Source organism: Juglans regia, chromosome 6 (assembly GCF_001411555.2).
Source record: "Juglans regia cultivar Chandler chromosome 6, Walnut 2.0, whole genome shotgun sequence".
Lineage (NCBI taxonomy): Eukaryota > Viridiplantae > Streptophyta > Magnoliopsida > Fagales > Juglandaceae > Juglans > Juglans regia.
In genome coordinates, this window is record NC_049906.1 from 35,241,241 (window position 1) to 35,258,917 (window position 17,677).

Here is a 17,677-nt window from a genome sequence, read left to right on the forward strand (position 1 = left end):
AATGATTATACTTCAAATGACATATTGAAAATATGTGTCATATGCTTATACCCATTATGTGAACATGTTAAAGAGATTATTGATATGCTGAGTATTTTGTTACTAGATATTGAAAGATATCTATTATGGTTGTTTATGTTTTGTTGTCTTTCCACTTTATATATATATTAAATGGTGTATATGAATGATGACAAGATAATGTCTACAATAGACATGAATTGGAACCCAAGGCATTACAGTATTAGTCTTAATTGTCTTAATTAAAGATCATGTTGAATTAAGTTACTAGTGTTGTGGTATATGGAAGAGAATTTGTTGGTCATATAACAGAGGACCGACATGACTCACATTGGTAGCTAGTTTGACATTGATATTACGGAACTCATGTAATGTATTCTGAGCTATGAAAGTTTTCTGGAAATGAATTTGCGCAGTATGGTTGATTTCCTATAATAAACCCATGAACGGAATATAATATTTATGGGTGTCTGAGTCAAGTGAGAGAATGTAATAGTTTTATTTAAACTATATGTCTTACACATCCATATCCCGATGGGTTTAGAATAGCTCAATAGTTATCATTTAATTGATGAGTCATAATGGGATAAGATTAACTCCAAAGAAATAAGATTAACTCTATATCTAATTATAGTGAGATACAAAGTCTCTCGATTTTTTGATTGCCAGAAGTCTATAAATAATACTGAGAGATTAAGGGTTTCACCTACAACATCATTATGCTTCTAGCTATTGGGAAATACTCGGAGATAAAGTTGTTAGGGTGATCTTTCTCTCATAGTCAAGTTAAATTTTTTGTCAAACTGTAATGGAATTATATGGATATATATCTTATGGCATTAGTGTGTCATCACAAGCTGCAAATTATAAGTGAATGGGGGATGAAATAATTAATTTGGAAATTAATGATCATATTATTTACAGACTTATATATGTTTGTGGGTCTGCTTGAAGCACAAATTATGAAAATTAATTAGGACTAAATTGGTAGGGTACTATCCTTAATTCTAAGCATATACTATGAAAATTAATGATTTTATTATAATTTCATGCATGGAATTAACTTGTGATCAGTGATTAGAGAAGTTAATCAAGTAATTACTGATTATTTGTGAAAGATGGTGCTGCATGCAAAAGGTAGGTTGAGAACACTAGTGATCATCTTTAGAATTTTCACCAGGGGAGAGAAACCAATTTAGAAAATATAAAAGAATGGGATTGGAAACGAAGGATGGAGTCGCATCTATCAGAGTGTGTGGGAGAGAGATCGAGCAGGGGAGAGAAATGAAGAAGAAAGGTTAGGTGGTGAATGTTGTAGCACAGAGAGAGTGTCTGGGGGAGAGATCGAGCAAGGAGAAAATGTAAAACACACCGCTTTGCATCAAAGCTGAACCCCATTTCAGCTAGACTCTAAACGTACTATTTTATTTACTCCAAAACTTGCATTTGTCTCCATGTAGGATGTCGTCTGCAGACAAGCCCGACTCCTACTTGGGTTTAGAGTTTTTCCAAGACTTACGCTTTAAAAAACAAAATCTTGAGTTCTTATCTTATTTAAAATGAATCATTAATGGCTGAATTGAACAGATTGAGGAAGAACTCGATCCATCTCCAAACTTCAACCCAGAGTACGTGTAGCATTAATCCATTATCTTAGATTAAAGTTGTAGTTACTATTTGATGGATCATTCACCTACATGCATGACTGTTATAAACTATAAAGTATATAAAATAAATAATAGAACATGCTTCTTTATATGATCTTACACTTTTGAAATGAATGATAAGTTCACATTGTATTAGAGCAGAAGTTCTGAGTTTGAGCCTGACTCTATACCCCATCCAATCTAATTAAATATTCTACGTGTTGAGCTCACTCATTAAGGGAGAGTCTGATTCACATGTAAGTGAAGTGCTAAAAATATAAAATAAATAATAAAATATAACCCTAATTCACGTCAACTTAAACTTTTTATAAATAAATGGTACCTTCCTGATATCTAACGAGAAAATTACCGTTCCAGTTTGTACATAAAATTACAAAAAGATCTTACAAACCGATATGGTTCAATGTGAAACATTATATCTACTTTATAATAATAAAAAATTACAATCTGATATATTAAATCAAGTCACACTATCTCGTAGATTTACTTTTCTAAATTCTTTTTGTAAACTAAGGATTCTCACTTTCGTTTTGCAAAATCAAGCTAATTGACGTGCCTTCACTAGAAAAAATCATCAAGTTAAGCACAACCCATTTGTTTTGGATCTAAACGCCCTATTATATACGAATATAGTAATTCTATAAATTAGCCACTATAAACACCTCACACCTCCTACAAAACAATCCATCATTTCACTCTCTCTCCTCAATTTCATCAAATCCCTCTCTCATCAAGCTCTCTCTCTCCTCAAACTCTCTCTCATTTCATTGGACCCCTCACTTTCTCTCTTCAAATTCTTATTCAATTTTTTCTTTTCTCCTCAGTAGACCCCTTTCTCTCTCTCATCATTTTCACCCATCATTTCTCTCTCATCTCATCGGTCCCCCGTCACTCATCAAGCTCTCTATCCTCAAACTCTCTCTCATCTTAGTGGACCTCTCACTCTCTCTCTCTCTTTAAATTCTTTCCAATTTTGTCTTTTCACCTCATTAGACCTCCTCTCTCTCTCTCTCTCATCATTTTCACCCATCATTTCACACTCCCTCATCTCATTAGACTCCTCTCTCTCATAAAGCTCTCTCTCCTCAAACTCTCTCTCATCTCATCGGACCCCTCTCTCTCATTTTTGTTAGAATAATTCTTCTCATCAGCTACTATTCACCCCCACATCCACACCCTATGAAGAAAAAAAAAAAGTTATCAAGTGTGAAGTGTGGAGGTGAATAGTAGCTGATGTATAGCAAATCTCTTTTGGTTAATAGGAAAAAGAGAGGAAAAAAAGTCCTCGTAAGGTGTGGGGTGTAGGAAGGGAATAGTAACTGATGAAAAAAATATTTCATATGATAACGATACTCTGCCAACTGATATACAATTCGTTTACCACATAATTAATATATAATAATAATAAAATAAAAAAGAATGACAAAACCGTATTATAAATCATTTTATAATTTTAAAATGTATTTTTTATTTGTAAGTAGTAAACTGATGGTAAACCAGTATAGGAGATTAGTCACTTTCAAGTTTATAATTAAATTAATAATATGTGTCACGATCAAAGATGTTGACTCATTGGCTTGTAATATTATTTATTTTTGCACTCCTAAGATCTTTTACTTGTACATAAATAAATTATATTTTTCAACCTGATAAAATTGTGCGGTTCATAATTTATTATTCATTCTCCCAAACAAATAGGTTTTTTTCATATATAATTGTTAATGACTAAATTTGTATAATAGATCAGAACGTATGAAAGAATTATCTTCAAACCACGATGGTGATTCAGGTTTCGATACGGTGATCTTCGCTTTCATCCATGAAATAAATAGTAAATAAACAAGTAGAAATAAATATAGAAAAATATAGAGATTTACGTGGTTCAGTAGAAAAGCCTATGTACACGGGTTATTTAGGGGAAAATAAACTATGATTGATGATTTTAAAATGTTTTATAGCCTCACATATCGCTCAATACAGTGGATGAATTTAGTCTATGCATAGAGAAGTCATCTCAAGCCTGTGGAGAGTCCCCTCCTTATATAGAGGTTTATTTCCTTAGAGTGATTGAGTTCAACTTGCCTTGTGAACCCATTTCCTTTTAGGAGTCTGAGTAAACTTTCTCTTCCTTATCGTATCTATTTCCTACTTTATCTCTTGGATTTATCTCTTCCCTTACTATTAGCAATAGGTTTACAAAGGGCTGGACCCAGTCAATTTAGGGCCTAACAAATGCCCATGATTCTTGAGGTCGAATTGTTTATCAAGAAGGCCTTGCGAATCCTCAAGTCAACCATGATGGAGGTAACCTGTAAAAACTGCAGAAAAAGCAATTATGGGAACTGGTCCATAGTTTGTCACTGTTATGCAATGCAATGACGATCTCCATGAGCGGTCCTCAAGAAGAACTCGCAAAACTTGTAGTAAGGGCCTCTATATAGTTTGTTTGTAAGAACGTTTATGTGATAATTGAGTGCACTGGTGATTACATGTGTTGTTTATCATTAGCAAGTGCAGGTATTTCAATGCTTGGTGATCGTTTTTGGTTTTCGGTGGCATAAGCGGATTTTGCCCCGTGCAACAATTTTCTGTTGGTGCTTTTCCGTTTTGATGTATATGTAAGAGTTTGTTTGTAGTAATCAGTACTTAAGTGGTCAAGGTGCCGATTGACACCCTGGATCCATCTTAGGCGATTGCTGAGCCTGTCAACTCGTTCTTTAAGGACACCCACGCGAGGCGATTGTAGAGCTCAGAAGCTCGTTCCCAAAGGGAACCCGTTAGCGGCAGTTGTATCAAGTGGAGATACTCAGTTGTGAGTGTAACGGGAAGGTGCCTCAACTGCATAACTCTTGGCGATGTGAGTGTAGCAGGAGGATGTCTGGACTGCGTAACTCTGGTGATTCAAGTGTAGCGAGAGGATGCCTCGACTACGTAACTCTGGAAATGTGAATGTAGCGAGAGGCTGCCTCGACCGCGTAACTCTGGCGATGCGAGTGTAGCGAGAGGGTGCCTTGACTTCGTAACTCTGGCAATTCGAGTGTAGCGAAAGGGTGTCTCGACTGCTTAACTCTTGCGATGCGAGTATAACGGGAGGCTACCTTGACCGCATAACTATGGCAATGCGAGTGTAGCAAGAGGCTGTCTCGATAGCGTAACTCTGGCAATGCGAGTGTAGCGGGAGCGTGCCTCAATCGTGTAACTGTTGTCGATATGAGTGTAATGGGAGGATGCCTCAACAGCGTAACTCTGGCGATGCGAGTGTAGCGGGAGGGTTCACGACCACATAACTATCCACCCTCCCGCTACACTCTGGCAATGTGAGTGTAGTGAAAGGTGCCACAACAGCATAACTCTGTCGATGCGAGTGTAGCGGGAGGATGCCTCGACCGCGTAACTCTGTTGATGCGAGTGTAGTGGGAGGTTGCATCAACCGCTTAACTCTGGTGATGTGAGTGTAGTGGAAGGATGCCTCGATCACGTAACTTTGGCGATGCGAGTGTAGCGGGAGGGTGCCACAACCGCATAACTCTGTCGGCGCGAGTGTAGCAGGAGGGTGTCTTGACCAAGTAACTTTGGCGATACGAGTGTAGCGGGAGGGTGCCTCGACCATGCAACTCTTTGTGGTGGGAAACAAAGCACGATCGTACTCTGTGGCGGGAGCTAGAGCTCGATCGTACCAACAAAAACAAGCAGGTTAGATTAAATAATTCAAATTACAAGTTTAAGGTTTGCAAACATGGACCATCTTGCTTGAGTGTGATGAAGGCTGGTGACACATGGGTGATGTCCGTTGGCAACCATGCTTTGGCAACAATGAGGACATGGGATGCCCGCGTTATTGAACGGTCTGTTCTGATGACAACAATTTAAGATGGCAAGCAATGCTTGAGAAGGGCTTTGAAAACCAGTGTCTCGTGCCACGTAGGTGATTCCCAACGAAGTATATTCTCGGGGCCTACAACCACTAGGTTTCTTGTGGAACCTCGAAGAGCTTTGTTGAAATCTTTAAAAAATCAAATTTGTTAGTGTAAATAAAATAACAAGTTTGAGAAAGACAAACCAAAGCCATTTGGCTGCTGTTGCGTCCAACTATTCCTTGATTGAGGTTGTTTGTTGCCAAGTGATTTTTGCGTAATGGGGTTTGTTCACCCCTGAATATTATTTTTTTGCACTTTTTTTTCATGCACGATCGGTTGCTCGCCAGGTCGATTGCTCTCCATATTTGCTCGCCAAAATCAGTTCCCTGTCATGGAATGGTTGTCTTCCCGTTTGTTGCTCACCATGCTCCATCAAATAATAAATCTTGCATCTGAACTCTTTCTCACCAAGGTTGTTTGCTTGCCACATTTGCTCACCACATTCAGTTGCGTGGTTTGTCTGTATGTTTTTGCTCGCCTCCTCTTGACTGGTCACCACCGTGGGTTGCTTGAGGTTGTCTCTGTGGACGATGAAGCATCTAGGATGTACAAGGTTGGTGAGGGTGGCGATGAAGCATCCAGGATGTGCAAAGTTTTCATGGTGCTGTCGAAGAGCTTCTCCAGTGGTTAACGCGTCCGTGTTGCTGGAGAGGGGCCTCATCGTGGTCAGAAACCATCACGCTGGTGATAGAAAAAGTCCACGAGCTAGATGATGATTGTCGTTGACCTCATCAGCTCACGATCTTCACAGGAGCTCGTAGAGAATCGTGCTTGGCGACGAGGGAATGGCGAGGAACATATGGTGGACAAGTAATAAGGGCAAGGAACATTAGTGGAGGTGTATAGCGTGGACGAGTACTGGGTGTGGTCGAGCTAGTTCTCTCAAGGTGCTCGGTAACGTGCTCTAGGAGCTTGCAAGGTGTATAGCGTGCACAGTGCGCTACTGCAGCAAGGAACAATAGCAAGGAATGTCGTTGTGATCGGGAACCACCACACCGATGATAGAAGAAGCCAGCTTCTTAGGTGGTGGCTAGCGACGGTCATGCTAGCACACACACTTGGCTTCTGGCTTTCAGCAATGTACATGGTGCGGTTGAGGACAACTTGTGGGGTGACGCTGTAGGCGTAGTTACGGGGAAGAGGGCCACTACGCTAGTGACAGAAGCCGCTGGTGAGCCGTGTGGTGGTGGCAAATGCTAGCTAGTTTTCGGTGGGTGGTGCTGCCCACAACGTGTACTGATCCATACCTCCCTTCATCAGATCCAGCCATGTTGCCTGGCAGGAAGCACCTCTCAAGTGACAGAAAGCACCAACGAGCTCAGATGTGGCGACCGACAGTCTTGAAAGTCCCTGGGTAGCTGATGGGTGGTTTCCCGCATGCTCCTGGGTTCTTGGCGGCGAGATACCGACTATTCTGGTGCTCGACCTAGTGGCTGGGGTTGTGCCGCACCACTCATAGAGGTGGTGGGCAACAAGTCCGCCATGCATGGCGAGGGGCCGTGTCGTGTCTTTCGCAAGCTAGTGCACATGACCATGCACCTTACATGCCTGTGCATGGCATACGTCGTGGACATACCCAGTGCTTGGTGCACGTTCACAGTGCATGCCCCCATTTTCCTGGGTTCCTCCATATGTATGTATATATATATATATATCTGATCTGTTCTAACAGTACTTTCAAAATAAAATAATAAATGAAAGATAGAGGAACTTATCTGATATTTTCTAGAGAAGAACTTGTGAGCCAAGGAATCATCATTCTCCCATTTTCAGTGTAGATAATAAATCGATCACACAGACTCCGCCAATTGTTAATGCCTAAATTTGTATGACAGACCGGAATGGAGGAAAGAATTATCCCTAGCTCACGATGGTGATTCAGGCTTCGATACGGTGCTCCTCGCGTTCATCCATGAAATAAATAGCAAATAAGAAAATAAAAATAAATAAATAAAGACACAAAAATTTACATAGTTTGGCATGAAAGCCTACATCCATAGGTTGTTCGGGGGTAAAATTCATCATGATTGATATTTTACAATCTATCATAGCTTCACATATCGCTCAATACAATGGATGAATTTAGTCTAGACGTAGAGAAGTCATCTTGAGCCTGTGGAAAGTCCCCTTCTTTTATAGAGGTCTATTTCCATAAAATGATTGAGTCTAACTTGCCTTGTGAACCTCTTTCCTTTTAGGAGTTTGAATATCTTTCCTTTTAAGAATCTGAGTCAACTTCTTCTGACTTATCTATTCCGTGCCTTATCCCTTCTCTTATTATTAGTTATAGGTTTTCAAAGGGCTGGACCCAGTCAATTTAGTCTCTAACAATAATAGAAGAAAGCTTGATCCTATTCTAGCTAAATAGTAGAGGTTTAAGTCCTCGATCATCCCATTCTAGCTAAATAGCACTTGCTTTAAGAAGTAAACAAGGTTACAACACCTATGAATTATACATTTTATATATGTTGACAAGATCAAAAATATTATTTTTGTCAAGGGTTCTCTCAAAGATCTTGTCAAGCACGATGCTACACCTCTACAAGATAAAATTCAATCAAAATCAAATGTATCATAAGGACTCCTAGTCAAACACTGTAAATAATTCTTATTAATAATAGACAATGCACCACAATTGAGTGAGCTAAAATTATTCAATCAAATCCATACCTTGATATGGTATCAAGAGCCAATTGACTCACGTCATTTTCTTTCCTATGGAGGACCAAGCATCTCAATACTCTAAATCACATCTTTCATCCTCTCTCTTCTCTTGGCCAATCATATCATCAAACACCTTCCCTCCCTCTATCAAACCCCTATTTCACTTTCATAAAGCTTACTCGTGACAACTATCTTCTATGAAAGGCGCAGGTCACCCCTACCTCAAGGGTCTTGATCTCTTTAGCTACGTCGACGGAACCACACCCTGCCCTCCTCCTCTTCTACCCACACCCGCCCAACCCTCTATTCCCAATCAAGCCTTTACCACATGGACTATACAAGATCAACTTATTCTCAATGCCCTAAACTCCACCGCATTGAAAATCGTTCCCATACACCTTACAAAATGCACAATGTCAAGGCAAGTAAGGAGCACCCTTGAACGCATGTTTATCTCCTTCTCTTGCCCATGCTCCATCAATTTACACTACTAACTCACTACCCTCAAGAAAGGAAACACCTTTATCTCAAACTATTTTCATAAATTCACCAATTTGGTAGATACTATAGCCATTGTAGATGAGCCCTTAAATGATTTCGAACTTGTTTCCTTCTTGTTAGCTGGTCTTGGACCTGAATATTGTTATGTCGGTCACCACCAGAGTTAATCTGATTTCATTGAAAGATCTTTATGGTCATATGCTCACTCATGAGCTTCGCTTGGTTGCTGGTGCTAACATTATTGCCCGAACTGGTGGTTCTCGTGATGGTCGTGGCTCTAGCTCTAGTTCTAGTTCCAACTGTTCTTCTCGAGGCCGGAGGTGTGGTTGTGGACCACCCTCATCCTCTAGTCCAAAACTTGTTTGTCAGGTGTGCAGTCGAACAAGGCACATTACCATTCGGTGCTATCACCACTTCGATGAATCCTATCAAAGTGATTCTCCTTCCAATGTGCAGGCCCATTTTAAAGCTCCATCGCAACAATCAGAAAAAAAAAATAAAAATAAATAAATAAATTTGGCACCCTGACTCGGATGCATCTCATCACCTTACATCCGATTTGGCCAATTTGAATGTGAACTCCAAAGAGTACAATGGATCTTAGCAAATCTGTATAGGTAATGGTACTGGTTTACCAATAAAACACTTTGGCACAACCCGACTAACCACACATAATATTTCTTTCATTCTCCATAATGTTCTTCATGTGCCTTACATTAAGAAAAACTTACTTTCTATTCAAAAATTTACTGCCAACACTAACACCTATTTTGAATTTCATCCCCACTTTTTTTTGTGAAGGACCAAGCCACCAAAAGACTCTGTTGTATGGGCAAAGTAAGCATGGGCTTTATACATTATCTACCTCCAATAAAGATTGTCCACATGTTGCCTTTGTTGGGGAGCATACTTCTCTTTCGCAATGGCACTCAAGAGTGGGATATCCAGCGTTTAGAGTTGTTTGTTATGTCTTGTCTCAATTTTCTCTTCTGACCTTATCAGATTGTCACACTTTTTCATGTCCAGCATTTCTTAGTTCTAAGAGTAAACAACTTCATTTTCTTGAGTCATGTAATTGAGCCTCTACCCCAGTTGAATTAATTTCTAGTGATGTTTGGAGTTCGTCTCCTATTACTTCAAAAACTGGATTCCGTTATTATTATGCTACTTTTTGGATTTCTATAGTCGTTACACATGGTTCTACCCTATTTCTTGCAAAAAAAGAAGTCACCAATATTTTGCTCCAATTCCAATCTTTATGTGAATGCTTTTTTAATTGCAAAATTAAATCACTTCAATCAGATTGAGGTGGTGAATTTCGGCCTCTATCCATAATACTTGCCTCCCTCGGCATTTTTCATCGCCTCTTTTGTCCACATACACATCACCAAAATGGTTCTGTCGAATGCAAACACCGTCACATTGTTGAGATGGAACTTGCTCTTCTTTATCATAGCCATACTCATCTTGAGTTTTGGGATTAGGCCTTTCACACTGCATGTTATCTCATTAATCATATGCTTACGCCTTTTTTGAACCATGTCTCTCCATTGCAACTTTTGTTCAAGTGTTCTCTGGGCTACTCTTTTCTTAGGATTTTTGGTTCTGCATGCTGATCTAGCCTCCATCCGTACAATAAACACAAACTCCAGCTTGGTTCCACTCGTTGTGTTTTTCTTAGGTATAGTTTGAAATACAAAGGCTATAAATGTTACAATCTTCAATTAGGGAAAAAAATCATTTCTAGATACATAGTCTTTCAAGAGTCTGACTCTCCTTTCCAACTCAAACCCAAATCTAAATCTAACCCAATTCTTAATCCATATCCCATCTCCATTTCACTGATCCAGCCCATGCAACTACATTCAGCCTATGCGGTACGTGACACTATGCAAGTGAATCCTCCAACAAATCAATAGCTCCCATTGGGCCCATTGATCTCACTCCACCCATATAAGACTCAAACCCCTTCCCAGCCCAATTGAAAACTATTCATTTTCCTAACATCCCATGATCACTCATTTTAGGAACAACATATCTTGACCGAAAACCTATATTGATGGCTCTATCAAGTACCCATTGCCCAAAGCCCACATTGCAGAGATTGAACCTACCAATATCAAATTAAATTGCTACACGATAGTGACTAAATCACTAGAGTGGCATGCATCCATGAATAAGGAATTTGATACACTTTAAAAAAATTAGAACTTGGTCCACCCCATGCTGCCTACAATGTCATTGGTAAAATGGGTTTTTTAGCATAAAACGCAAGGTCAACGGTGATATTGAATGGTACAAAGCAAGCTTAGTTTCCAAGGGCTTTCTGCAACAATCAAGTATTGAAGACTCGAAAACATACAACCAATTGGACAAGCCGACAATGGTACTCCTAATTCTCTCCATCACTGTTTCTTTTGGCTGGTCAATAAGATAAATTGATGTTCAAAATGCCTTTTTACATGGATCTTTTTATCAAGAAATTTACATGACCCAACCTCCTAGATTTGCTCATCCTCAATTTCCTCATCATTTATGTAAATTACATAAAGCCCTATATGGTTTAAAGCAGGCTCCTCGAGCCTGGTTTTCTCAACTAAGCAATTATTCACTAGACCTTGGTTTTCATGGTTGTTGGTTTGATTTGTCTATTTTTATTCATGTTTCGAGTAGCTTTACCATATATGTTTTAATCAATGTTGACGACATTCCTATTACCAGGTCAAATAAGAATGTCATTGATAGTTTGCTGCAAGCCTTACATTCTGAATTTGCAATTAAAGAATTAGGATCACTGAGTTTCTTTATGGGTATTGAGGCTAATTCATGGACAAGGTTGTATACTTTTATTATAGCAACGTTATATTTTTCTCCAATGAACTAAAATGGCTAAGGCCAAGTCGATTCGGACTCTGGTGGCCACATCCATGATTCTCACAACCTTTGATAATAAGGATTTTACAGATCCTAGTCTTTTTAGAAGCACCGTAGGTGCCCTAGGATATCTTTCACTTACTAGACCAAATATTTGATTCACAATGAACACGCTTTCTCAATTCATGCACAATCCAAATTCACTCATTGGAAAGCTATAAACTTCCTATTGCACTACCTCAAACAAACCATTCACTTTGGTCTTCTATTACAAAAATCATCATGCTCATAGTTGCAAGCATTTTCATATGTGGATTGGGCTGGATCCTAAGATGACTGATGCGCAATCTTATTTCCTGGAGTTGCAAGAAGTAGGGCCAGGCTAGCCTGCTCAAAAACGGAAGCATAGTATAAGGTTGCAGCTAACACTGCAACAGAACTTCAGTGGCTACTCTCATTGCTCAAAGAGCTTTACATCTCAATCACTAAACAACAAATTATGTGGTGTGACAACAATAGTGCTACTTATCTCTCAATTAATTTGGTGTTTCACGCCATACGAAACATGTGAAAGTAGACTTTCATTTTGTTCATGACATGGTAGCTCGAAAGATCATTGACATTCAGTTTCTGTCCACCAAAGACCAATTAGTAGACATTTTCACAAAGCCATTATCTTAAGCTCATTTTTCATTAATCAGAACCAAGCTCAATGTCGTTTCTCCAAACTTGGGATTGTAGAGGCTTGTTAAGGACTCTCTTAAAGATCCTGTGAAGCACGACACTACACCTCTGCAAGATAAAGTCCAATAAGACGATTTACCAAATGTATCATAGTCAGACTTAGATACTAATCTTGTATAGCTATACATTAACTATCTTATTAGTATCTCTTAGGGCATGTTTGGACCCTTGGAGTGTCTCAAAACTTTGTGAATGATAGTAAAATAGTTTGAATGAAAATATTTTATTGGATTTTGAGAAAAGAGAGCAAAAAAGTTGAATAAAAATATTAAAAAGTTAAAAAAACTGTTTGAATATAATTTTTAATATTATTTTAATTTTTAGGTTTGTAAAAGTTTTATTGATTTTTGTATTTTGTTTTAAAATTATAAAAGTTGTATTGTTTTTTGTATTTGAATAATGATTAGATGAAAATTTGAAATTAAAAAATATTTTATGTTTAGTAATATTTGGAAATGAAATTATGAGAAGTTTTGAGAATTCTCATAATATCCAAACATGCCTCTCAAACACCGTAAATGATTCCTATTAATAATACACGATGCACCACAATTGGGTGAGCTGTAATAATTCAATCAAGTCCTTACCTTGATAATATATAATGAGTAATGATTTGTACAAAATCTAAATATACAAGCCTCGCACAGTCTCTTTGTAAAACAGTGGATCCCACGATGAAAAAGTATAAAAAAATAACATTTATGATGGGATTCACTGTTTTACAAAGGGGCCCGTACAAGGCTTGCAAAACTTAGACTTGTATATAGCATTACTCTAAAATGATAGTATAATCTATATCATTTTTCTTGTCAGAACGAAAAACATGCGTGGGCTTACAAAGTAATATGACCATTCAAGTGTACTATTATATTTAGATAGAGTAATAATTTGTACTAGTCTTAAATATACAAATTTCGCGCAGGCCTTCTTAAAAAGAAAGTGGACTCCTTTGTGAAAAAGTATTTAAAAAAAAAGTCATTTTATTCAAATAGGGTCCACCTTTTTACAAATGATTGGCACGAGATTTGTATACATAAAACTTGTATTTAACATTACTCATCTAGATAATACGTCAACTTTAAATTTTATATTTTTTTTGTCTTTTGAAAAATGTATAAAAGGGGGGTGGCTCAAAATCCTAGAAGCCTCACCCATGGGTGGCTGACATGACGATCGGCTTTCGGGTGGGGTCTAGCCACCACATGTTGGGAAATTAACACACCCCAAGTTCACACCAACAATGCTACAGACATGTAACTGGCAACAAGAAAGTAAACAAACAATCACATGATACAAAATTAAAGTGGTTTGGTAATGTGTCTACATCCACAGAGTTGCAAAAGATTTTATTCAGAGAAAATGAGGAACATTGTGGAGCAATACAATGTCTCTCTCTCACTTTCTCTCTCTCTAAGACAAGGGATGCCTCTCTCACTTTTTCTCTCTGTTTCATGTTTCTCAACCTGCACACAAAACACATATAATAACATATATATAGTCATACGACATAAACCCTAGAAAAACATATTTTTGGGTTATTTGTTCGAGCGGAGTGTCGAGCGCTTATCGATCAAACTCTCTGTCCGACATTCGCTCGAGCGACCTATCGAGCGAGATTCTAGCGAACTCTCTGCATGAACTTAATTCGCTCTAGCTACGTATTGCACGAGCCTAGTCAGGTTAACTCTCTGCCTGAGCTTCGCTTGAGCGACTCATTGCGCGATTGTCGAGTAAAATCTCTATCTAGCATTTTCTCAACTCACAAACCAGGCTTCACATAGCTAACACCATAGGGTGCTGGATCAACCACCCTCGTAAGCAAATCAACCTATCTCACGAGAGTTATCTAATTTATATATAAACGGTGGTCAACTCTCCATTCCAAAGGCGATGTCGATCAACCAGGAGGTGCAGTAGGTGCCCCTTGGGGTGTGCTTAGAGCATTTGAGTAGGATGGTCAGAAGTATTTTTAATTATTTTTTCAAATTTTAATTATTTACTGCATGCTATGAAAGAGCTACGCGGATTCATAAATCCCTTGTAATAAAGTAGTATGTACCCCCCCGGCTAACATTTCTCGAAAGGAATCAATTTACGCCACATTCGTTTCAATAAAATTATTTATTTGTGATAAGTTATTTCCTAAGATCATGTGTCGATTATTCTTGTCACAAATAATTATTTTATTGTAAATAATTCGTCATAAATATTCATTTTTCTTGTAGTGATTTTTTATTATGCAATTTGCTCAATATATAGTTAGGAATTAATTAAGCAAGTTTTAACGTAAAATACAAAAAATAGAAGAAAGAAACAGTTATTCAGTACCCATATTATTACGAAATCTTATAACTTAAAAATAAAAAGAATTTAATTATATGAGTAAATACGGAATAGAGTGGGGATACCTGATACCTTTACTCACACGAAGTAGGGTTTGGAAAAAAAAAAAAAACAAACATTCAACATGTTTAATTTGAACACAATAAAATCAGTTCTCATTGAACTATAATATTAATTATCTCCAAATAATTTATCTATGTAAGTTATGGTGAAATCACCATTCATATAAAAAATTATATCTCACATCATCTCATCATTACAATTTTATCAAATTCTCACACAAAATATAATAAACAATTCATCTCATCTCATCTCACTGTCCAAACAAGTCCACTAACAAGAATATGTGGATTTTATTATTTTTATTTATGTCTTCATTCCCCTCACATACGGGACACTCTCGATCCCTTTATGTTTGACCCAACACGTAGAATATTTAATATAAATTTTATTATTTATATTTAGAGTTATTTCATTCTCAAGCATCCCATATGTGAAGCACACCATGATTTATATCATTTAAATTGTAACATTTGATTTATAAAATTTAAAATTTAAAATTTATCTTTCAAAATAAATTATGTAATATAACACTTTTAACAATTTCCCTACTTATCGGCTTCAAAATAGAATCTCTCTGTATCTTAACATTTATAACGGCACTTGTGTTGGCCAAAGAAAAATACGGTAAGTTTTCCGTAATTGTTGGTGCCGTGGAAGGTACGTAGTTGAACAAGTAGGGGCAGAAAATGAGAGTTTAGCTGTTAACAATAAATAAGATTTTTAGATTTTTGCGTGCAAAGTATGCTACAAAAGTTAAATGGCCATGCAAATTGCGCGCCATGATCTTCTCCCGCTGTGCATGCATCTTTCTATTACTCTTATACGCGGCATAGCTATTGCTGTGATCACTGCATGTGGGGACGAAAATACTGCTAGCATTTATGGTGCCTTTGCTTGTTGGTTGTTATCTGTTGTAATAAAGTTCATAGCCGCACTGTTTATGAAATTGTTCCCATCTCGGCTTCTTCATCGGAAAGGTAAGACTCACCAAGTATATCTATCTGTGATAACTCTCTCTCTCTCTCTCTCTCACATGAGAGCTAGCTGGCGATTTCTAAATATTTTTCTTGGTTGTTCTAGTTTTTTCCCTCATGCCCATGATTTTCCCTGGCACACAGGACTGGTGCTCTCTATTGTTTATTAATTTCCTGGAATCGGATCGATTCCCTTTGAGCTTCAATTTTCCTGGAAATAATTTCTAAGCGGATCTGATCATAAGGCGTTCGTGGATCTTTCTGGGATTACATGACATGGGGTAAGTTTTTTTCTGATTCCCATTACAGATTTGGACTTCTCTGGGTATTTGTGCCTCAATAAGTCCTCGAGCTTCTGAATTTAGTTTGCGAGTTTTTTCCCATTTGCCTTAGAAGCTGCTGTACTGGTTTAGTGGTTTATAAAAAAAAGTTGCCTGGTTCATGAGAAAACGAAGGAAGAAAATGAAGAATAAAGCTAGTTCCAAGCTTCAAATAGGTTAGTTTTTTAAAAATGAGGCCATCTAAAAAAAGTTTTTTTACCCTTAAAAATTTAAAGGTATGGTCACCTTTTTAACAAAGTAATTCGGTAAGAATTTGTCTAGAAATAATCTCTCAAATAAATTAGGATTGAGTAAGAAATGAAATTGTCGCCCATGGAGAGTGTGTGGCTATTTGTTAGTCACGAATTCATGTGCTTATTTCACTCCGTATATAACACTTTTTTATATGGACTGATTTTTATGCTTTGGTGGTTCTTAGTCTGTATTGGGTTAAGCGATTCATAACTTTCTGACTTTTGCTTGCAATATGTCTTAACTAATCTCGTCTGCCGGAAACTTGTACGTGCCCTCTAACTAGTTATATATATAGGCAGGCAGGCTCAGGCTTTAAGTTTTCGTGAAGAACATTAGTAGCAAAGCACAGTGATGGATGTTGAAGGAAAAGCTTTGAAAGCAGGTGGATCGAGTTCGAGTCCAAATCCGGCTTCATCTAGGAAGCGCAGAAAGACTTGTTGTTTAGCGGTGATCGGCACTGTAATCGGCATCGTGTTATTGATTGTCATATTAGCTTTCACGGTGTTCAAAGCCAAGCGTCCGGTGACCACTTTTGAAGACTTGAGCATCAAAGACCTCGACTTTTCCATCGACATTACCAGGTTAGCCGTGCGCTTGAACATCACTCTGGATGTCGATGTCTCCGTCAAGAATCCCAACAAGGTCGGCTTCAAGTACTCCAACTCCACCGCCCTCCTCAACTATAGAGGCAAGCTTGTCGGTGAAGCCCCACTGCTCGCCGACAAGATATCTGCTGGCGAAACCAAGCACATGAACCTGTCGGTCACCATCCTTGCCGACCGCTTGCTCTCCAACATGACTGAGATTTTCTCCGATGTCAACTCCGATGTCCTACCCCTCAACACCTACATCAAACTTTCTGGGAAAGTCAAAATCCTTTTCTTTAAAATCCACGCCACTACGTCCACAACTTGTGATTTCAATATCTACATCTCCAACCGAACTATCAACGAGCAACGCTGCGAGTATAAGACAAAATTTTAAGTATTAATAGTTACTACTCTTTTTTTTCCTTCGTCCTCATACAGTAATTTCTTTCAAGATCTTCTTATTTTACTCTATATTTTCATTCCAGTGTTTTCGTTTGTCCCTAGATCTGTGTATACTTCCACTAATACATTTGATTGCGGTATTTTTTTTTTAATATAAAATAATTATTTTAGTTAATTATATTAATAAATACATAAAAAAATATACAAAAATAATTATAAATAACAGAACTCGTTTATATTATAATATATTATATTTAGTCATGTTATTTTATTATTTATTTTGTGAATATCTCTTTCTAGTCAAAACATTTTTTTTATCCAAAATTGGGGCCGAAAACCGGAACC

General features: G+C 37.8%; 1 protein-coding gene across 2 annotated transcripts; it reads left to right on the forward strand.

Moving 5' to 3' along the window:
• The first annotated feature begins 15,537 nt into the window (after positions 1 to 15,537).
• LOC108989548 lies at positions 15,538 to 17,414 on the forward strand. Of its 2 annotated transcripts, none has more exons than XM_018963190.2 (3): positions 15,538 to 15,768; positions 15,910 to 16,046; positions 16,640 to 17,414. In XM_018963190.2, exon 3 carries the CDS (start codon positions 16,692 to 16,694, stop codon positions 17,322 to 17,324), a length of 633 nt encoding a protein of 210 aa, XP_018818735.1. In that variant the 5' UTR covers positions 15,538 to 15,768; positions 15,910 to 16,046; positions 16,640 to 16,691; the 3' UTR covers positions 17,325 to 17,414. The 2 variants fall into 2 exon arrangements, with proteins under 2 accessions (XP_018818735.1, XP_018818734.1); XM_018963189.2 differs by having other exon boundaries at positions 15,587 to 15,768; positions 16,636 to 17,414.
• Positions 17,415 to 17,677: the final 263 nt, after the last annotated feature.

What these genes read in the sequence shown, in the direction of transcription:
- LOC108989548 (XM_018963190.2), top strand. Translation starts at nt 16,692, where the DNA reads ATGGATGTTGAAGGAAAAGCTTTGAAAGCAGGTGGATCGAGTTCGAGT.